The sequence below is a fragment of the Myripristis murdjan genome, chromosome 15 (assembly GCF_902150065.1).
Source record: "Myripristis murdjan chromosome 15, fMyrMur1.1, whole genome shotgun sequence".
Classification (NCBI taxonomy): domain Eukaryota; kingdom Metazoa; phylum Chordata; class Actinopteri; order Holocentriformes; family Holocentridae; genus Myripristis; species Myripristis murdjan.
This window is the reverse complement of record NC_043994.1, coordinates 10,047,031-10,070,267: the sequence shown is the minus strand read 5'-3', so window position 1 is coordinate 10,070,267 and position 23,237 is coordinate 10,047,031. Positions and strand designations below refer to the sequence as shown.

Sequence of the window (23,237 nt, the reverse complement as noted above, 5' to 3'; positions counted from 1 at the left end):
ACTGAGAGGTCATTGTTTACAGCAGGGGTGTCAAACTCGTGCCATGGAGGGCCAAGAGGCTGCAGGTTTTCATTCCAACCAACAACTCCACCAGGTGATTTCACTGATCACCCTACCTCGAAACAGAGAGGCGGGACTAATCAGTGAAATCACCTGGTGGAGTTGCTGGTTGGAATGAAAACCTGCAGCCTCTTGGCCCTCCATGGCACCAGTTTGACACCCCTGGTTTACAGAGATCTCAGGCCCAGCTAAAAGGTGTTGAGGAGGCTTATTGCTTAACTACCCGCTGCAATTTGGGAAAAGTTTACTGGTGACTTTTGGGTTGGGGTGCACCCAATCATGTAATACTTTTAATTTTTAAATTCCCAGAGTGGCTGGCAGCAGAGTGGCCCACTGAAAGCATCTCAGGTCTTATAAACCTGAGGTCAACATTTCGAAACTGTCCTCTGCTTGCAGCAAGGTTTGACCCAAATGTCTGTCTTCCCAGGTGCAAAGAGGTAAGATGCTCCATCTCTGCAAATTTGGGATGAAGGGAAGCTGACAGTTGCATCATGAAATGTCTTAGTGGATATTAAGCATTAGTGTTGAAAGAGAATGAGAACTGAAGCCTAACTCGAGGCTGGTCAGGCTGACGGCTTCACCATAAGAAACAGATAGAGATCTAACGCGCAGTCCCTTCGGTCATCAATAATGCACTGTTATTCTGCCTGCCAGCCACTGATAGACACATCGGCAGACAAAGAGAGAGACAGCAACGCTCAGAAGAAAGGGGGAAAGACAGACAAAGAAAGAAATAGACAGCTGAAGAGAGAAGGTGGCAGCCAGACAGACAGACAGAGCCTGTCAGGAGTAAAGTGAATCAGCACAAAGCCAAAGCATAAAGGATACAAATGTAACCGTTACACCCTTGTAAATACATTAGACAGTGTGTTCGGGAGATTTTCATGAAGTAATATTGTCTGTGTTTACAATGCTTTTTTTTTCGCACTGTAATGCCCAGGTTAATGCCGGAACAAGACTGCAGACTTGATATAGTATGGTGTTTCTCTTTAAACAGAACTGCGGCTTGTATTCCCTGACAGTCTCTGTTCATTTTGCTGCTAAATTAACTCAGAACAAGGCTGCTCCACTGAGAACGCCTGGAAGATGAGGAGTGTTAGCAACAGCCGTTCATTTATTCCCTGATTTATACAGAAAACAGTAGCAGTTTTGCGGGCTATCCCCTATTAATAAACCTGGGGAAGGCAAAATAACAAAATAATTGATTATACAGGGAGAAAATATCTATCTATCCATTGATCGATCTATCTCAGACAAGAAAAGACTTTCAAACAAAGAATCAAACTTTTTTTTCTTTTGATGCTTCCTTTAACAACCTCAGTTTTTAGTTACAATTATAACACATAAATAGCAACCTAAAGTTTTCGCAGTAGTAAACCAGTAGTAGTAGTGTCAGCTGTGCATCTTCTGCAGGGGCGTTGCTGGGATCTGAGGACATCAGGGGCTTTTCCTCGTGAATCACTTGGTGTTGCCAACAACCTTGCCCTGCACTCAAAGTAAAATGTAAAATGTGCTTAAGGATCATAAGCAAGATTACATATGATTCTTTCAGTTTTAAATTATTGATGCATTAACCTGCAACATGTAGTGTTGCAGGTTAGTGTTGTTGGTCTTGTTACTCCAAATACTGTTGCTTAAACTGTGTTTTGTAGGCACAACCTCATTCTTCAAGATAACTACTCTGAAGCTGTCAGATACATGTAGTATAGTGGAGCTATTTATTGAAGTAACTCATAATGAGCAACGTTACCAGTCAGTCTTAGTATCTATCTATCTTGTTACATATAGCAGCAAGTAAAAAAAATACCTGTTAGAAGTAAGACAAGAGGGAAGAAAACAGATAAAACACTTGGTAAAACAGTGCAAAGTCTTGCAAAATGATATGCGGCATAAAAATAACACACTTTATGTACACTGCTGGAGCAGTGAGTCATCCTAAGGGCTTACATGTTTTTTTCCTGGATAAAAATTGTTTTGTTTTTGTACAAGTGACAGAAGCAACTTCAGGTAGCGACTGTTTGCCAAAATAGATTCAAAGCAAGTTGGAGTCAAACTCTTCAACTGTATTCCAGTAACAGAGTAGTACAGAGAAATTACTTTGCCTTATAGTTGTATAAGGCATTGTCCTTAGGATAATTAGTTGTTACGTTGTCTGCTCCTTGAAGTATCCACAGTAGAGCTTTTCCACAGCAGCCATTTTGACATGAATAGCAGGTAAACACTGGTGTTACTGATGACATTAATTAAGGCTCTGTTCTATATAAGTGCAGCAGAGTCTTTTCAGTGAGTCTGCATGAACAAAACCAGCACCCTGGCTCTGTTAGACCTGAATGGAACAGAACCTTGGAAAAAAAACCCAAAGCATTCATGTCCGCTTGGGAGAGGGTGTGAATGTTTTTTTTTCCAAGCTTGTATTTACACGTATAATGCAGACAGATATTTATTAGTCACCACTGCTATCTGTTTTAGGGTCTCGGACTTACAGCTCATGGGTCAGGGCCATTCGCATGTTCAGTAGAGTCCATGTCACTGCTTTTGGTTGTTGTTCAGTGTAGCAGTGTGGACAAGACACTTCTCTAAAATGGCACACTGAGGATAGAAAGCAAACTACACAAACCTTCTGTTTGTAACTGAACCCATATTGGTGGCATGGCCTGCATGTTGGTAAAGAGCCAGGTGTGGCCCATCAGAGCAACGAGGCAGTGACACACACCTGCGCCCAATCACCCCTGCAGGACAAACAACCTGGATTTCTACTGCATGACATTCAATTTGAAAATTTGAGGAGACTTTTTTTTTTTTGAAAATGTGATTTTAATTGTCAGAGTTTTGTTTGATTGTTTGTCTTGGTCCGTCCATGCAGTGGCATTTGTGAAAACATCTCTGTCTATAGAATGTAAAAAGTCACATTAGGCTTTCATGATATGAGCATGCACAAAAGAAGCTGAGGAGTGACTAGAGCGGTTTGTTGACATCCCAGGGAACTACAAATGCAAATGCAAAAACAGTAAAAAATGTCTTAAACTGTCATGAGGAGAAACGAGAAAAATAATTTGAGTTGTGTATATGGAGGGGAGGTTGAGCTCCTGAAAGTTGCAAATGAAAATAAGTTGGTGAAAATAACTGCATGATAATGGATCATGATCAAGTTTTATTTTCGCATGGCCACACGACAAAAGGAAAACTGTTTCCTCAAAATTCCACTCTGGACCGTGGAAAGCGTTTTTTAAAAGTTGAGTTTTTGATGACCAGATATGTATTTTTTGTGTGAATAGAAAGTCAAAACAGAAAATGTTGTACAGACACATTTCTCCAGCCAGATTGTTTCAGAGATTCTTTAATAAAGGAGAGAACAGTCAAAGCTGTCTTTCTCTAGGCTTTAATAATATTTCAATATGGAAAAAGCAGAACACCAACAATGTCAAAGTGTAGGCAGATTCAAAGCACCTGGGGAAAGTCCCCTTCTTTATGCCATCTGAGTATATAAAATTTTGGTTTTGTACCATTCTGAATGGTTAAAGCTATTGCTGGACAGACAAAACTGAAACCCCATGCCCAAAATCTCTCACATGCAAGTTTACCACACACAGACAGTCTCTGAGTCATGTTTCAGAAGCATGACTCAGTGGTTTCAGCTAGTTAAACACTTGCACAAATCCTCATATTAGTATGTAGGATGCATGAATATGGAATAAAAATGGTTACACAATTTCTTTTACATTTGCCGGTCTCTCTGCTAGTGTGTTTGTTTTGGGTTCATGTGAGAAAAGCTCACACAAGGCTTTTTCATTACTTTCCCATTCCAAGCATACCAACATGTACTGAGTTCAATGAGTAAGAAAAACACTTAGCACATAATGAATTTCAATGATTAATATTAGATGTGTTAGTGACTTAAGCATAAAACACACTTTAATAATAAAATTCCTTCACACCTCCCCCTTTTTTAGCCCTAAAATCACAGTTTAAGTGTTACATTTCTTGCACTGCGCTTGTTGGGTAACCTTCAAATTCATACTCATTTTAAAAACTATGTACAACTACATGTTACATATAAGCAGGCAGGTAGACCCAAATGTAGGAGAACAGAAACAAGCAGGACTGATGATAACTATGTTTAATAAAGGTCCCAAGGAGATAACAAAACTCTACAACCTAAGGAGCATAGGCCGGTGAAATATAACAATAAACCAACAAAGAACTGAACTCCAGGCAAGAATTAAAGACAGTTTAGAAAACACAGCTAATAAAACTCCATCTTTATCACACTTTGTGACTTACAGGAGCTCTCTAGTCTTGGTGGATGATGAGGATAGAACTAAAGAATGAGCCTAAATAAGAAAATACACATTTTAACAGGGTTGGCCATTGTTTTAGGTAAAATTGTATTGCATAATGCATTTTTTTCCTGACACACTGGTTATGTTCATGGCTTGTTCAGTTGACACTAGTGAGCAAGGATTGGTAGATAATGATGATGCGTGTTTGTCGTCAGCACCTCATAGTCAACATTTCCTTGGCGTTTGCCTTTAATGTGTTGTTGTCACCTGTCAAGCTTTAGCACAATGAACTTCAAATAGGTGAGATTTCACTTTATTTGATCTGATTTTTTTTTGGTTTACTGTCTTTGCATTGCGTCATTTCATGAGCCACAATGCTCTTGCTCAGGAGTGATACTGCCCTGCTGTTGCGTTGTTGCTGTTTGTGGCTGAAGTGCTCTTATATGCAGTTGAAATGAGAAAAATCATTGCTATTGTGTGTGTGTGTGTGCTGAATGGTTTGATAGCAAGCAAGCGCTCCTGATATGGTATTCATGATGCTGCGTCCCATCGCTGTTCACTGTGTGGTTGTTGTAGCCTGGTGAGTGTCTCTGAACTGCAGAGCGATAGGCTAACTGATTCAGCTGGCACATGATGATTGTTCAACACTTGGTTTATAAAGGAGTTTTGTCACATAATATAGCGCAAAAACTCTCTAGTGCCGTAAAGCATCACCCAACACACTCTCAGTCTCTGTCTTCCTCTCACTCCCTTAGTCACTGTGTGTGTGTGTGTGTGTGTGTGTGTGCGCGTGTGTGCAGTTTGACAAGTGGTTGTTTGCACGGTTGTAATAGAATGTAATAACAAATGTGACACCATGTAGTGATTGTAATTGCATGTGTTCATCAAAATTTTGATTAGACATGCATGCATTCTTCAAAACATGTTTGATGTCTTATTCAGTGACATTCAAGCCTAGAATAGTCATATTTAGTTTGCTTTCAGTTTAAGTGGCCTGTTTTTTGTTGAACAGGCTACGGATTAATGAATTAAATCAGGCTTTTGAAAAGGTACAATAAATGGAGATTAAGTAATCAAGATTTACTTTATATTAAAAAAAAACATCAGAGTTGATTACAAGGGCATGCATAAAAACATTTAAGCAGCACAAGGTGTTATGCAAGAAACCATCGACAAAGACAATAAAAGCTGACAGGCTGTTCCATTTTACAACAATTGAAACACTTTGCATGCAGCGTGAGTGCACAGTTTATAGATGTGGTGCAAGCATGGCATGTTGTGCATACATTAATTTGTACTGTGTTACCAGGAAACACATTTGTTTCCCTGCAGGGTCGCCCCTTCCAGGATGAGTATAATTTTCCTCTTTAAAACTGTGTGTTTTTCAGAAGATGCGGTTTCAGAGGCGCCTCTCTGGACTGAAGAACAGACTCAAAGGCTCATACAAATGTCATCCTGTCTGAAACAGCACTAAAGACTCATTACACTCAGCCCCAGACAGGCTAACAAATGAGTTGTCATACCACCGCAAGTGGAGCAGTTACCTTTAATTTCTTTGTTGGGGTGCCAAATAAAAAAATACAATATCCAGAAGCACATTGCCAACAACCTTCCCTTGAGTCTGGACATTTTTTTTTTATCATCATTTTTTAATCACTGCTTTTGTGTTTTATCACTGTGTAAATAAACTAGCTGACCTGCTGACACCAACTAGTCCTCCTTCACGCAGATCAAGCTCAGAGCAGCAGAGAGGGCAGGTTAACTGTAGTGTAGGAACACCACAGCTGTGTTTGCTCACAGCCGCTACCATCAAACACTCCAAGGAAACAGCAACCTGCAGGCTGAGCTTCCTGTAGTCTCTCAGGTGGTGGAAATCAGTCAGATCCTCTCATGTGTCAAAGACAAAGACATCACAGCGCTTCCATTGGACGCTCATCTCTGGTACTATCTGTAAACCAGCCAACCTTTCCTGCCAGAACTATCTGAGAGAAAGCCTTGATTTCTCAAAGCCACGCATCATCACAGGGCTGCCTCTTGAAATTTTGCAGTTTTATCCTGCTGGTGACAAGAGGTGACCTTTTGGGAAGTCTGTGATGTACTACTGCAATATATGTATGTATACACAGAGCAGATGGGGGGCAGTAACCTTACCTATCTATCTATCTATCTATCTATCTATCTATCTATCTATCTATCTATCTATCTATCTATCTATCAATCTATCTATCTATCTATCTAAAGCCCTATTCACCCTGTGAAGTATCTGTCAGTCTGTGTGAATCCAGCTGAGGCTCATCTTTGATGTTGTGTGCTCTGTATCCTTTGGGGGAGCCAATCCTCCCTCCTGCAATGAGGGGAGCAGCACTCCACCGCTGCAGCCCACAGACCAGAGCAGCTCCCCGCAGCACAGGGGAAGATTTCTATTTCACATCATATTATCTGCCCGAGTCATAAAAACATTGGTGGCCATGCGAGAATGAGGGTGCACCAATTTGACCGCTGTAACAAGTTACAAACGCTAACAATTTAAAAATCAATAGGTAATTTGCATGTTGATTAAATAGTTTTCCCTGTTGAAAAACTCACCGATGCTGATTGGCCAGCATAAAACTATATCTAAACCATGAACCAAAATTGAAAGTCCGAGTTTTTTTTTTTTTTTTTTTCTTTCCAGCAGGGTGACTGGTAGCCTAAAGCATTTGCATTGTTATTGCAATGTTTCTTAAAATTAACGCCAAATTTCCCATAAATCCTGTTGCCTCTTGTCACAAAGAAGATGGAAGAGGAGGAAGAGGATAAATGCAGCATTTAGAGTTTCTTCCCACAAGAAATTCTGACAGGTTAGCTCAAGTTGTCCTAGAAAAGGAGCATCTTCTTCATCTGCTTTGTGCCATAAAGCATAAAAGAAGTTTTGTGCAGTAAAGCAATACAGCATTTTTTTTTTTTTTTTTTTTTTTTGTAATATCTGACTCTGGCATGCAATGAAAAATGTCATGCAGAGGCCATTAGAGGCTGCCGGTCGTCTTAGTAATGGTCTCATTTGTTTACACCATGCCAATGCTAATGGCTCATTATTAATGTAGCAATACTTTATTGATGTTGAAATGCTAGATGCTAGATGACAAAAATAGTTGAGGGATGACACTGTCTCGGCTGACATCTCACTGTCCTGAGGGAGGAGAGGCCTGTTATTTATGGACAGTAACATGAGGGGCGTGCAATGATACCACAGTCCCCTGGTGGTCATTCAAAAATAATAATAGCAGGCGCATTCTTCATATAGCTTAATCTGGGGGAGCATATACCTATTCTACAGTATATTCTCCTCAAACACAGCATGGGACATCAGCAGCCTGGTGTTCAGAAAAGCCGGCTTGTCTTTTTGAATCCCAGATCAGCTTGGAAAATCGAGTTAGGGAACAGCTACCCCTGAAGTGTGCTTGAACGGTGCATGCAACTCCCAGCTGCCCCAGTGGAATCTGCCCAGGGGAGGGCCATGGCTGTGCTTGGCAGCTCCCAGGTGTGAATGTGTGCATCTGTGCATTGGAGAAGGTAATGCTGAAAAAGAGCATATGTGCTCAGTCAACCTTCCCTGCCTTAAGAAAATCAATGCTGCAATCTATTGACAGTCCACACACACTCCCCGCCATATACTGTTACCAGGCCGTAGATGCAGCGGTATTGTAACTCACCTTCTCTCCTGTTGAGCTTTGCGAAGCCTGGCCCGTGACTGTTGGACAACTGGGAGGAGCTTCTGAAGGACGACGGCAGGAGATTGGACACCAGCGGACTGTCGCACACCTCTGTAAATCACAGAGCACAAGGAACAGAGCAATTAAAACCACATCATCCTCAAACTACTGGATTGTAATTTGGCTTTATTACATTTTGAACACTCTCATTGGACAGTGAACATATTCTTTAAAGTGACACACTGCTGTTTCACCTTGTTCTGTTTCATCTCTGATCAAATTTACCACTCCTTGGTTACTGAAGACAGTCCCTGAACTTGTCTTTTAAGTTCAGCATGTAATTATACCACTTCTAATCAATAATTTATGTATAATTTGCATATTTGGTAAGTAATTGTTCAGTGTTCAGTAACCAGTGTTCCTTGTTTTCTCCTGTTTTGTATGTGTTTTTATTCATGCTTCAGTTTGGTGCTTTCAGTGGCACCTGCACTATTGTGTAACTATTTATAATCACAGTGATGAATGCTTTTGCTATTAATGCTGAAAGTTTATATACCAGAAAATGCACCTCGTAGAGCGCAGACCTCTACAGATTCAGTATTTGCCTTCACCCATCAGTGTGGTACATCTTTATTCGGTCAGACGGTCAGATCTGAAGTGCACACATTCAAAATCAGCCGAACCAACTGCAGTGTTTGCATTACGTTTGCAGCAACTAGATGGATCTGAGATGGATGGTGCACTCAGCAGAGCAGCCATTCATTCTATTTTGTAACATGAAAAGCGTGATGATTAAATGCATTTGGAGTCTTTTAATAAGGGCTTTCAAATTCCGAAAGTGTGACTTGAATGTCATTTCATTCCAGTTTTACAGCAGAGATTTAACATTGGCACTTCTGTGTCTAACCTCCTGCATGACGGCGGTTAACCATACGTGGCACCGAGGTGAATGAAGAGAGCTGCAACATGGTCAACATTGTGTTTCTGCTTGTCCTTGGTATAGCTTTCGGCCAGCTGGTGTGAAAATTTCATCAACTCTTCCTACGCTCAGCACCAACCTTTCTCAAAGTTTCATGTAAATCTGTTTAAAACTTAGAGATATTTCACTCACTGACAGACACACACACACACACACACACACACAGACACACACACACACACACACACACGCACACACACAGAAATTACATAACCCCTACCCCCTCCTTGGCAGAGGTAATGAAAAAAAGAGTGTGGTCCTCCAGCAGCCTACTGTCCCCCTTGTGTGAAAAGGCCTTTTGGCTGTATGAAAACATATTGGATTCATGGACAGCATCTCGGCTGGCAGACACAGTGGATTCATTAATTGGATAAGTTGGCCACTCGTGAAAATGAATCATCTTCATCCACTCTGATGGTTATGGCCATTATAACATACTGGTGCTGGCTGGCATTACAAACACAATGCTCGCCCACTTTATATTTGACCTCCCCTTCATATACACCATGCAGACACCAGTGTGAGCATACACATCTACAGGCACATGTGCACACACACGCCTGCACACATACACACAGGGCTCTGACATGCATGAACACACACAAACAGATATATTGTTTTTATTTTATTGTTTCAGTTGCATTCCACACAAGTAAATCTTAAATATCTTTTGATGGAATTGTATGGGAAATTTGTGATGCTAAACAACAAATTAGGATACTTAAAAAGGAGACTGTTTTTTTTTTTTTTTTTTTTGGTCTGCTCAGTGTAACTGCAGACCACACAGAAATAATTTTAAGCAATTTATGAGCATTAATATTTGATTAATGCAATTTACTCAATTATTAAACATTTTGCTGTAGTTCTCCATACTGCAGGCCTAAGTCGACCAGTGCTGAAAGCTTTCTCTTATAGACATTATCTAGCTCTACTATGTTCAAATCAATAGTTCTACAAATGATAATAAAAACAATACTAATAATATTCACAATATTAATAATAATAACCAATTTGTTCATTTAACATTTAACATAAAAATGCAGTCTGAGTGTGCTCCTTGATTATTTGTGCACATAAATCTTTAACAAAAATTGTCAAAAATGACTATTTATGGCCACAGGGTTTGTAGAATTTGTTTTTGTTATCTTTCCCTAAGGTCAGGACTGAATTAAGCAACATTGCCTCTGTGCTCTCTGCTCCCTCTGCATGCAGCTCACTGCAAACCGATTTATATATAAAAAAAAAAAATAAATAAATAAATAAAAGGAAAAAAAAGCGGATCTCTGAGGGTCTTTCATTAACACTGTTAATGAAGGAGCTTGTGCAAGACTCAATAAGGAGCTGACTTTATTTTGTTTAGTCAAAATTTAATTAGACTTGGTCCTGCTGCTCTGGTGTTGGATTTCTGCCTATTGTAGGGCTTGGGAGGAAAATTTGACTTTGCTCTCACTTTTAAGGCAGTTTAATTTTATCAAGCTTTTGCCGCATCATGCTTTACCTTGGACATACATCCCTTCCACCTCTGTAATGTCACAACTTGCCACAAGTGAAGACAACATTCACCAAATCTTCCAAACATTCGCATAGTCACCACTTGTAAAAAATGATTATTGATGAAAATTTTCACTTTTCAAATACAGCAGAATCGTATTCATTTTACGTCCAAACTTTATTTTCACCAGGGAATATTTACAGGGGACTATGACGTGTCCAGGGTGTCTCCTGACACCTGTCCAGTAATGGGAGAGGCTCCAGAACCCCGCTAACCAGATTAGGAAAAAAATGTTTAAAGGAAACTTTAAACAGAACAGAAACAGAACATGGGAAGAAAAAAAAAAACTTCATGACTTGTTTTAATAATGTACAAGGCTTTGAAAATGTGTGAACTATGCAATGTGTGAATTATGCAAAAAAGAAAAAAAAATGTAATAATAAGTGTAGAATGTTATAGGGTTGCGAATATAACTAAAATTGGCTTGGTGACATGAACAAATGTATGTTTTTATAATTGTACTGTTTGTTATTGAAAAAATAATTCAAAAATAGCTCAGCTTGGTCATATGATATCATGTTTGAGCATATCTGAATCTGAAATGCAGTGGTAAAAACAAACTTAAATGCACAGCATGCAGTCCATTCTCATTGAGTCTGTATTGCTGCGTTCAGCATGCTAACATCCCATCCTGAATATGCTCCAATTAAATAGTGGTGCACTTTATCTATATGATAATCTATATGATTTTCAAATCCAAGAACACCACGTCAATACCTGTGACCTCGTCAGGGACGTTCTTCTTAAGCTGCTTCTCTAGAAAGTTAGCAGCATCTTTTCACTGAGAGGGGCTGTGTGCTTGACTTGAGTGATCAATTAGGACACACAGATGCTCATTTTCCCATCTGTTTCAACCCGATACAGATTATAGAGCTGTTTTAATGTGATGCTCTGGCCTTGCAATGGATCCTAGGGCTTTGGACAGCTGCCAGTTATCCTTTTCGTGATGGAGAAGTTGCAGGTTCTTCTTATACATCATCCCCGAGCTGTGTTTTTTAGTTTAAACAAAAATGTATCCATATGTGAAACAGCTTGCACAGATGGAAAAATCCACAAGGTGTTTTAACATCACATCTTAACTGGGTTTCTCATACTTGATGTAGCCTACACGCTTCCTCCAGGTGTTTTACTTACATTTTTCAACCAAAAATCAGCTTTGGCAAGAACAAAATTCTTGGTGCTTGTAAACCTAGCCAAAGATCGAACAGTTAACTGTTTCAGTGACTTTGACAGGTTGGAGAGATTAAACCTCCGGCCTCTGTGCTGCGGGACTGTTCCTCTGACCACCAGGCCACCTAAGACTATAGGTTAGATGCAGGTTACATGCAGGAAAACCTTGATGGATTTAAACGTGGATGACACAGAGCAGACTGTGGGAGACCACTCAGTGTGAAAAGCACTTGAATTATTGCAGTTCAGCCAGGTGAAATGAGTGTGACATCTCTGTGGGAAAGAGCACTGTAAAACCTGAGGAGATAATACAAGGTGAGCGGACAGCCTTACCGAGGGACATTTGATAGAAAGAGCAGAGGAGTTTGAAAACACAAAGCTAATTTTCCTCACCGGAGTTTTGTCCCTGACTCTGGCCAGTGGAGCACAAATAGAGACCGATCAGAGGGAACTGGAGGTAAATGTTGAATACCTGCCGGACTCCCAACCACTGAACCTGAACACTGACCCTTAGAGTGACTTCTGTGGAATATGAAGGTAATGGACCTTTCTTCATGCCTGAATGGAGACATTTAAGTCTTTCTCTGGGAGGCCAAAGAAAGAACCCCGAAAGAAAAGAAAAAATGTTTGAGATTAGCTCTGGATGTTTTTTCATTGGGATGTACAGTACAAGTCAAGTTTTATATTGTTTAAATTTTGCTTGGCCTCTTACTATCCACGTTTCATTATGAGCACTGTCTTAAGAGACATGCACTGCACAAAACTGAGTTGGACTGAGTCAGGCTAAGCCCATAATTTCACTGTACAATATTTGGCTTTGTATGCATCCATGTATATGCCAACACACAAATCCAGCTTAGCCCTACATGTTTGATCTGTCTGTGTTTTGGTAAGAAATGCTGCCAGTCACTAGAAGGAATATGTTCTGCAGGATCATAATCAGTGTTTGGCCTGCAGTTGGTTAGATAAAACGTCATCTCAAATCATGTGACTCTTCTCTGCCTTTTTAAAAGAAGCAGAAAGCTACTCCAGGTTTGGTTAAAGATGCACTAAAATGAGGACTGTTTAGATTCAATGACAGAAACCTTATAATAAGAAAAAAAATGGCTGGTTGAGTCTACGTGATGCTCATTGTCTGCCTGACTTACTGATAATTAACATACATACTTCACATTCTTTTGTCAGTTGAGTTGAGTTTTGTCATGAAACTAGAAATTCACTAGTCAATACCAATACCAGTGAATTTCCACGATTCTCGATACCCATTTCAATACCACAGTAAAAAAAAAGAAAAGAAAAGAAAAGAAAAGAAAAAATCCCATTTACTTCAGCGTACACTCCTTTATGAAAATCTGTTGAACATTAAAGTATTTAACTCTTCAAGTATTTAAAACAAACAACAAGTCAACTGTGCTTAAAATAACAGTAAATAACAGCAGTATCCAGCAGAAACATGAGAAAAGTATGAAAATATGTAGGTTTATACATGATAAGAAAAAGAAACAACTATTTAACAGGAATCGTTAATGGCAGTGTTTGCATATTTTGATTTGCGAATTTATTATTTTCCCCTTGAGCATCCACCTCGAAAGCAAAATATTTCCACACAGAACTCTTGCAGTGTTTCTTTTGGACAAGCCGAGGCGGAGTGGCCGCTTCATCTTTAATATGTGTTTATCTTTCTGCCAGCGCACTTGAAAAAGCGTAAATCATATGTACACTGCCCCCATCAATTCAGGAAGAATATGTTAAGGCTCGCTGAAGGCTGTGGACTTGATTTGTTGTATGTATGTATGTATGACATGATCTGGCAACAGTGAGCATGATAATCACACCAACACCTGATTGTGCTCTGATACACAAACAGCCTTTCAACCTTTTTTCCTTAAATATAAGTGAATCTTATATTAAGCAGAACTTTTTAGAAGAAAAAGAGTTGATATGTTGTTTGGCTGGAAGTGGTGACAAGTTGTTTGTTTGGGTATACTTACGAAGCTGATGTAAATGACTTCAGGCTGGACTGAGGGGGTACAGCAGGCCTACCTACATCATATTCAGTGGATGCCAGAGTGAAAACAATATGCCAGTAAAGAAAAAAAATATGCACACCAAAAATAGCTCTTATTCGAAATTAAGCCTATACATGAACATTCCCTACTTGGGTGGGTTATAAGGCATTTTGCATTTCTTCTCGGGTGCCATGATAGCACAAGATATAGTGGATATAGTGGAGATTTTCACAATGATCCCTATTTACAGGAAGGTGGCACATGAGGGGGCAGTGGACTTTTGCCTCTTGTCTGTGTTGGTTCATTTGAGAATGAAAAAGTATACAGGATGCTTTTTGTTTCTGATTTGGAATGGCAGTGAGAAAGGTCTACTTGAATTTCACAAGTATTTGCACAACATATTCTCTACTGCATATGATAAAAACAGCACCAGCTTCCTCTATATTGTGATAACATATGATGCCAAGGCAGATTTGTATAGAAAAACAGCTGACTGAAATTCATTTTTAGCCAGGGTGTGTTTTCATCTAATTACTTAAAAGGGATGATAAACTGAAATATGTAATTTCTTGTTAAAATGATTTTCATTGTCATCCCTGGGTGACAAGCCTGCAGTTATTATTCCTCCAACGCAGTAAAACTGAGTGTTAGTTTGTTTGCATGGCATGCCGATTCTGTGCTGTTCCTCGATATAAATCCACAATTTTGAGGTGAGGTCTAGCAAAATGCTTCAGTCTGAGATGGTTAGTGGTGGACTTTCTCTCATTGACTCTACTACTGCAGGACAAATTTTTAACAATTGAACTCTATAGCAGTGTTTGCTATGATTATATTTGGTAACATATTGTTGTAGCACTGGTAATGACACCAGGCACGGATGCAGTGTGTGTGCTGCAGCAAAGTGGGTCCATTATAATCAACTGGAGCTGCAAAACTGACTGCAGGCTTCACCCTACGCATTTCTATGCTTGCGCTGGTCTATTTCTTTTTCATGCAGCCATGCAGCTAGCTCCTCTGTGGTCTCCAAAGGAGAAAAACACGGTTGACATGAAGATTCAGTTTGAGTGGCAGGTAAAAAGACCTGCTCCGCCCTGCCTAAGTGAAGCATCGCATCCATGCCCGGTGTATTTTAGGCATAAGGGTCATAGTTATTTCATTTTCAACATGTGGGATATTTTCACTTTGCTGGACAGTTGTTGGTCTTACCAGGGCGCAGAGCTGTTACTCTACAACGGGAACTAAAACCCAACCAGCCCTGCTCAGGTGTATTACTGAAGAAAATGCAGCCCCTTAAACTCCATTTTATTACAGTTAGATACTTTAAGAAATGCTCAAATATTGGTGGATCATGAAAATTAGAGAATAATACTGAACAATTTTTTCCTGGGTTTACAATTCCTTTCTCCTGGAGGAGTCATTTTAGTAAGATTCATCTTATCTTGAACAAGAATACAGATTTTGTGAAACAATCAGAGATCTTTATGCCGAGATTTACAGAACGGATCTATCCTGTAGAATGGATACAGGAGGTTTAAAAACCAAAGGTCAGGCGCACTGTTTGACTAAAAAGAAAGTTAAAGATGATACCCAGAATGTGACATGCTTTTTGCAGCACTCACCACTGGGAAATGATTTTGAGAAAACTGTAAAAAGGCATTGCATGGCGTGGTTGTAGGTTCTGACCCAAACTTACCCCGAGGGTTACAGAGGCTCCCAACAAATGTGTAAAGATGCCCACCAAACATCATGTAGTGCACATTACATGTAACATATGGTGGTTAAATCTGGTTGAAAAAAACACAATCCCTTTAAAGACAGCATACAGAACCAGAAGGCAAGTGCAGGTGTGGTGCTTGTGCTCATGTACAACCACTGTACCTTTAGACATTGCACTATTGGTCAATTGTTTTAAAGTCACATATGATGGGAAAAGTGTAATTTATCTGTGCTAGTAACATATAATATCAATAATATAAACTAGATACCTTGTAGATACTGACAGAAAACAGGACTGAGCAAAAGACATTTATCTCTTCCTATATGAGCACTGCTTTCTTTACTAGTGTGCGTATACTTTTATGGCTTTTAAATAATTCCCTTGATCCACTGAGCCTAGCCTATATTTTACTATTGAGTATATACTTCAAAGTTGTGTAATGCTGGTTAAAATGATATTTTCAATCGTGTACTGACTGGATTGTTGTGGCACTGTATATATAGGCCTTTTTATCATTTATGTATTGTAGTACTTTTGACTTGGCAATTGATCCCTATCCTTTTCATGTTTTTTTTTTTTTTGGTATTTTTCTATTTATGTCTTCGTACAGTATGCAGAGTCTGTTTGCGATCCACCCCCACAGCATACATACATAGACGATCTACCTATGACAAGTACTGTTTGTATGAATTTGTTGTAACAAAGATCCTGTTGAAAACATGTCATCTTTAAATAAGTCACAAATAAGAAAAAAAAAAAAAAAAAAAAAAACGTAGATGGAGCTATTTTTGATATGCAGATTTTTCTTCTCTTTGAGATTTACATGTTGACCCGCTCCAAGACCTGTCAACTCACTCATTTAAATAACTGCATGTTTTTTTATAACCCCATATGCTATATTCTATATATTATGATTTTTTTTTTTTTTTTTTTTTACAGTTTCTTTTACTTTACTCTATATTTTTTTTACTATTTGCTGCTGCAAAGACCCAATTTCTAAATTCCCACCTAAGCTTTATCTACTCTTATCCTATCTGTCCTGTTGTCTGTTGTGAAGGCTATATACTCATTTATGCTTCTCTATATTATACCACAGTTTGTCCCACTGGGTCGCTGGAAAGCTTCCTCCATAGCTCAGGGACAGATACTACAGGATTTTCAGATATTGCAAGCAGTTACCTCTTATTGCAATAACAATCATAATAATAGGAGCCAGGATCTAAGGATCTTTAATTAAGATCACGAAAGCTGTCTAAGCACTGCCATGGGTGAGAAAACAATAACTGAGATAATTAAGCAGCCAAAGTTCCCTCCCACTTGTCAAGACCTGTGTACTCTGAGAGGAATGAGGAAAAAAAAGCAACACATCTTAAGTTTTATTATCTTATGTCATCTTTCCTCGCCATATGTTAATTCAGTTTCTTCACGTTCTTTGAAAATGGAAGTGGATGCAGACCGAGGTTTAGCTGGGAGGCATCAGTCAGCTGTCTGTACTGTATATCTGTGTGGGTCTCAGTGGGCGCAGGAGATGAGTCACTGTTGGGACGCTGTGTGCCAGAGATGCCACACAACTGGCCATAACTGGTGCTGGCCTGAAAATGCTATTTATTCATTTACAGACCGGTGGACAGTTTCCTGAGAGGGGAGTGTTAATCCTCTGCTTCCATTTACACCTCATTTTGCTGAATTGATGCAGCTTGAAACACACAAAACCAAAAACAGATCACTGGTGCCCTTCCTACCATGTAGAGACTGGTTAGGTACCACAGTACTGTAAATTCATGTTCATATTAATTATGGTTTTACAGCTATACAACACATTTCCAGTGTTAATAAGTTTGGTGTGGACTTGCATAAACACTGGCAGCATTCTTTTTAACACTTTCTGAGCCAAAGGTGTACTATTTAAAACTTTTTAGGGTCAACAGAGGTGAGGCCTGTTTAGACTCAACGTACAAAAACCATCCAACAAGCAAGAAATTTGATGGTTGAGACTACATGGCTCTCATTGTGAGCATGTTTTTTTTTTTTTTTTTTCTTATTTCTTGTCAGTTGAGTAAAAGGTCCACCTTTAAAATTTGCAGTGATGTTTTTGCTGTGATATAGTGTAGCTGTGTGAGTGGACAAAGTTGTACTGGCATACTAGTCTGATTGAGAATTTATGTTGGGCTAAGAATCTTTAGGCAAGTAGTTAGACTATTTTTGGAAATCAGTTTGGCTGATGATGATAATTTGAATAAAAAAGTCGGGAGGAATGCATTTGGCCGGCAGTATCTCACAACAGCAGCCTTTGCTCCCTCCTCTCTGCTCTGTGTTAGGTGCCGCCTCCTCCTGTCCCTGTCTGTGTGTGTTTTTTCCTCTGTTTTCCCCTCCCTTTTGTGTTGTCCTTTTGCTTTGTAGGCTGGGCGTGGCAGGCTCACCTCCCTCACCTGTTCCACTCACGCAGTGCCGGCTTTACCTGTGTTGGCGCTCTAGACAAAATTACTCCCTTGCGCCCTTCCATGCCTAGCGTTTGCTATTGCATCTCCTGCGTATTTTGTGATAGTTGGATTTCCCTGTTTTCCTCAGACCCTGCCTCTCCGTGCCCTGCCTGCCTCTCCGTGCCCTGCCTGCTCCTCCTTGCCCTGCCTGCCTCGTCCAGCCTCGCTGGTGGATCCCTCGTGTCCTTTTGTTCTTGTTTTTGTCCCACAAGTCCCTTATTAAACTGTGTTCCTTTTTACCGCATTCCGCCTTGTGGGTCCAGTTTTTCCTGTGCTTCAAGCCTAACACTCTGGACGTCCTGCCCGTCTTTCAGCAGGCATCTCCGGCTGTACAGCCACTGAACTGTGAGGATCAGCAGCTCCCTGATTTACCTGCTAGCAATGAGAGAAATTCTTGCTGCTTATTTTCCAAGCCACCCAACTGCCAGTCATATGGTGGCATTTCCTTTGATGCCAGCTTTCTGAAGCTTCTCCCATCCGAAAATGCCACACAAAAGCTCATTATACATCTAAACAGGACACATTTGCATAAACCACAATTGGACACACGTTAAGCTTGGTGTCTTTGAAATGATATAACACAATCAATGATCTCATCTGATTGGTTTTGTTTTGTTTTTTCACTAAATGTCTATAGGCAGGAATGGACACAATAACCCAGTCACACAATAACATTTAGACTTACAGGCAATACTTTAGCCACCAAAACCATGTGGTTAAGGTTATGAAAATGTTCATCATCATGGTTAAGGTTAGGAAAAGGTCATGGTTAACACTATGAAACATTAGTTAACATTTGATAATGTTAGCTAGTTAGCAACAATGAACACGGCTCTTGCTTGAGGCGAGACTTGCACCCCAGTCCACAGAAGCAAAGTCCTATTTTCGCTCGCTTTCAACGTATCCTTGGTTTGCATAAATGTTAAATGCCAATGACTTTCCTGGTGACTGAGCTACATATGATCAACAAATAAACAGTGCACAATCACCAAATAGAGAAAATATTCAAAGGGGTATTTAAACACCTTTTACTCCAAATCTGCCTTGTTAAAATTCATCACATCGACAAAGACAGAGAGCTGAAACAAGCATGGTGGCAGAGCTATATAGCAGTTCCCTCCTTCAACAGCTGCTGTTGCTATTCCTTTGAGCAAGGCACTGCTTCAGTGGAGTGGCCGACAGGCAAAGATCATAGTTGTGCTGGGCTGCTTCCATGTGTTCATATGTATCTGTGACTGTAAAGCAGAATCTTGCTGAAAAATACAAGCATACAAGCACAGCAAACCTTCCCTAAATAAATAACGGTTTTAAAAGGCAGCCAAGGACCAAATGGCTCCCTTGGTTTGAGTTCAACCACTGCTGTAATGAGAGCACAATCGAGAGAACATTCACTGTGAATTATAATGTTATCCTTAACTCAGACTGAGAGGGGATACTGCTGGCTAGACTACCACTAACGGTCCTGAGGGAAACCTATATAATAAAGCATCAGCAAATTCCACCAGCTAACCTAATGATTGACAATATGAACCAATAAATGAAGTGTTTCAAGACACATGCGAGTGCATCTCCTGACATGCTACTGTGTTTGCAGTGGGTTCAAGATTGCTTGTATCTAATAGATAATGATGTTCAAGGGAGCAGTTTATTTTCATGACCACATTCAATTTGTAAGAGCAGCTCTCTCATTTGCCAAGTGGTAGATATCTCATTTTGAAACCAAACTCTCCAAATTTATCTTAGAAAGAACAATACCAAGCACACAGGTCCAATTAAAATAATGGCCACATAAAAGGGCACTATAGGATGTAGTAGTTAAATCCAATCACATGGCAAAACTAATACTTTTCAGAGGTAAGACACTGAAATGAACATGACACAGAGGGGTAAAATGTTGAAAACACTGCATTGCACCAATATAAGTAACTATAGAATATTGCACATGAAAAAAAACAAGGGCAGTGGAGTATACTGCACCTCCTTACTTATTCTGTTGCAAAACCACAGGAGAGCAACATGTTTCCTCCATCCTGAGGCCAGCTGGTCTCTGTAACAGCCAGGCTACAGAGACCACGCCGCCTTTTTACACACTCACTGTACGAGCCAGGCTGTGGACAACACACAGCTACTTACACTGCACTTTGCCACCACCAGCACTGCAGTAACTTAAATTTTGCATAAACTTCAGAGAGATTCAGTGTGTGTGTGTGTATGTGTGTGTGTGTGTGTGGGTGGGTGGGGGCAGTCATGCCTGACCACTGCTTTTTGCCGCCAACATCGGAGCTCTACTCATACTTCATTATGGGTTTGCTTTACAGCCATTGCCCTGAGGAGGTGTTAAAATATAAGCACCTGTTCAGAAGTTCTCCACAGGTAATCAACTTCTGCATCTTCCAGGGTTACTCTATTATGTCCTGTTGGGGAAATTCAGCTTTATACCTGCCTGCTCCTGCTGCTCTGTCAGAGCGCAGCCTAAGCTACAGAACGGCGCCCCTGGAACTGGCAGGGTTTCAGGTTCATGCTCCAACACTTTGCAGAGGGGCGGATGCCTGCTGACACAGGGGACTGAACCCACGTTCTCGGTTTGAAGGACAGTCTCCTTAGTCCTTAAATTTATGCAACACTGCTGCCTCTTTTTCACACCCAGATTTGGCTTTCTATCACCCCAAAGTCCACTACGCTGGACATCAGCCACTGAGAGATCCTTTAAATGCAATGAAAGCTGCTTCACACATTGCATTTGCATCGCATCCAAGAGAAACTTCCAATCTGAAAAATCTCTCATGTACAATTCTTGATGGCTAATATGCATGTTCATCTTAGTGCGCCGAAATAAAATTGATATTTGCCATTTTCTGGTGTATCCACTTGTGTAAAAGAAATACATTTTCATGAATATATAACGCTATACTCTATTTATGCATATTGATGACTATAGTTTCCCACCGCTCCTCTTTCAAAACAACTCTCTGGAGCAAACAAGTCACACTGAGGCAATGCTGATGGCAACACAATGCAACACATGTACTAGAATTTGAAGGAATGGGTGTAGAAAAGACAACTCTATTTCATTAAGTTGTCTCGTCTTGTGCAACAAGGTTCTGTCTTTGCTGAAGCAATGTCTCTGAGAAATCCTCAGGTGCAGGACTTCTATTATTTTGTGGATTTATGTAATTGGAGTTGAAGTGAATTAGGTTACACCACTCAAATCTCAGTGCAGTAGGAAGAGGCTGAGTAACCCATCACTGTTTGCATGTTTTTTTTTTTTTTTTTCATATTCTTGGTGAGAAGAAATTGAATTACGATAGCATTGATGTTTAATTACCTCAGTGTTTTTCCACCTATGGCTGTGCTCAGACGGATTTCACGTTCTTAATTAAAGATCCTCAGATCTTAGGTCGTAGTTGTGAGAGCATGTAATTGTGTGCAATATTTGAAAATCCTCTTGTATCTGGCTCTGAGCGACTGAAGAGGCCTTTCAGCTGTTCAGAGGGAGAGATGTGAAGTCTTCACACCAAACAACAGACAAGGGAAGATAAAATAAGATTTAATATGGCAAGATAAGATAAAATAAAAAAAAAGATCTCTATTGGGAAATTGGATCATGGCAGCAGTGATGAAAAGCTACTGATTTTGGACATGGGAATACAACAAATAAGGCATGCTGAAGATGAAGATACAGTGTCTTCATTATGCAAATACAGAGCTCCCACTTGTTTTCACTATTTTGACTCTTGACAGATTTACAGTTTAAAACTGCACTAAGCAAGATTTTTTACATAATCCACCCATCGTTTTGCTGTAAATTTCAAAGTGGGACTCCAACAGAGTAAAGTGTCCCATCCCCACTAATTAACTAATTAATGAGTAGATCTGGCCTGTTTGCACAAATTAATTTTGGTTATTAATTCCAATAGTGTTCTTGATGTATGGAGGGTGATAAATCGCTAAATCATACAATGTTCAAGCAGATGAGTTCTCAGTTTACAGACTCACAATACATGATTTCTGGGTGATGACGTCCTTCAAACTTGAAAAAAACAAAAAACAAAAACAAAAAAACAGTTGTGTCTTGCTGCTTCATGGGGCTGCCAACCTAAACGATCAAGTTCATTCTAAAACAGTCTGGACCATGTGCATTTGTTTACAAGCTGGAGGAATGGGAACCGACGAAGACAACGCCAGAAGCCATGAATTTTACATGAATACGATAATGCATATTTTTTATTTATTGTTATGCTGGAGATGAACACAAATATAACAAAATGAATAACAAAAAAGAATGAAAGAAAATCTTGATGCAAATACATGCTCGTGTTTTAAGCCCATATTGTTTAAGTCTCTGGATGTGGAGTAATGTTGTGATTTAAGATGATGTTTTCATTTTGTGTGATTTGTTGTTTGACACTCAACAGCTACCACCTCGCTGCCTTTGAGCAAGAATCGTATGGAGATGGAGCTCTGGTGAAACTCTGCCTTTTACGCGTCGCTACCTAGGAGGGGTCTAGCAAGAGTTTAGGCAAGCCTGATGGTGAATCCACTGGCAGCATCGGTCACACCCTCCTATTTGTTTGTATGAGGACAGACTTTTGAAATTTGCATGAAGTTGACTTGAATGTGACATCTCCTTCCCACCCTTGCAAATTTCCTGAGAGCCTTTACAAATAGAATGTCAGTGGTGTGTTTGATTAACATCTGCTCATGAAACATCCCAGACCAACTTCCACCTGTTTCACTACAGACAAAATAAAATCATAATGGTGGAGAAACTGATCCAGTTTTCCCATCATTTATGGTGCATCTCTTTCTGAGCACAGAGACAACACAAATCAAGCAGCAGTGAACAAAGTCTGCTGCTTGAATAAAGTCTCCAGAGTTGGAAGAGTAACATTTTAACAATTCATTTTCAGAAACTCAATAAATAAACACATCTTTTATGGTAGTAGAGGCTAGATAGAGTTCAGTGGAAATGTTTTGTATAAGCATCTATCACTGAATTTCTTGACACCCATTCCATACCCATAAAGTGTCCAACATTTTTGGGGCTTGTATGATTGGGAGTGTTATCAGTGGACATTTACAGTGGGGTGTGTGTCCTGACCCGCTCAGTTTTGTGGATAAATGCACAGGTTGGGGTTCAGCACCTTGCTGTTGATGAACACAGCGCCTGTTTCACTGATAAAACCTCTGGCCTATCAGCCACGGGACAGTCTCTCAAATCTGTCCAGACCAGCCTGCTGCGTATTACCACAACTGAAGACAGGCAGACTAGTTTATAGACTAGTTTATATGTGTGTA

The 23,237-nt window shown here is 39.9% G+C and overlaps 1 protein-coding gene and 1 long non-coding RNA gene across 2 annotated transcripts in view; one reads left to right on the top strand and one right to left on the bottom strand.

Moving 5' to 3' along the window:
* Positions 1–23,237, bottom strand: part of LOC115372809 (contactin-associated protein-like 4) — a 96,356-nt gene that overhangs the window by 63,752 nt on the left and 9,367 nt on the right. The window contains exon 2 of the mRNA XM_030070948.1: positions 8,033–8,143. Coding sequence (XP_029926808.1) covers positions 8,033–8,143 — 111 coding nt within the window. The remainder of the gene's footprint in view (positions 1–8,032; positions 8,144–23,237) is intronic.
* Positions 188–6,023, top strand: LOC115372810 (uncharacterized). The gene is made up of 3 exons (XR_003929476.1): positions 188–255; positions 370–497; positions 5,729–6,023. It is a non-coding gene; the product is annotated as an uncharacterized LOC115372810 (long non-coding RNA).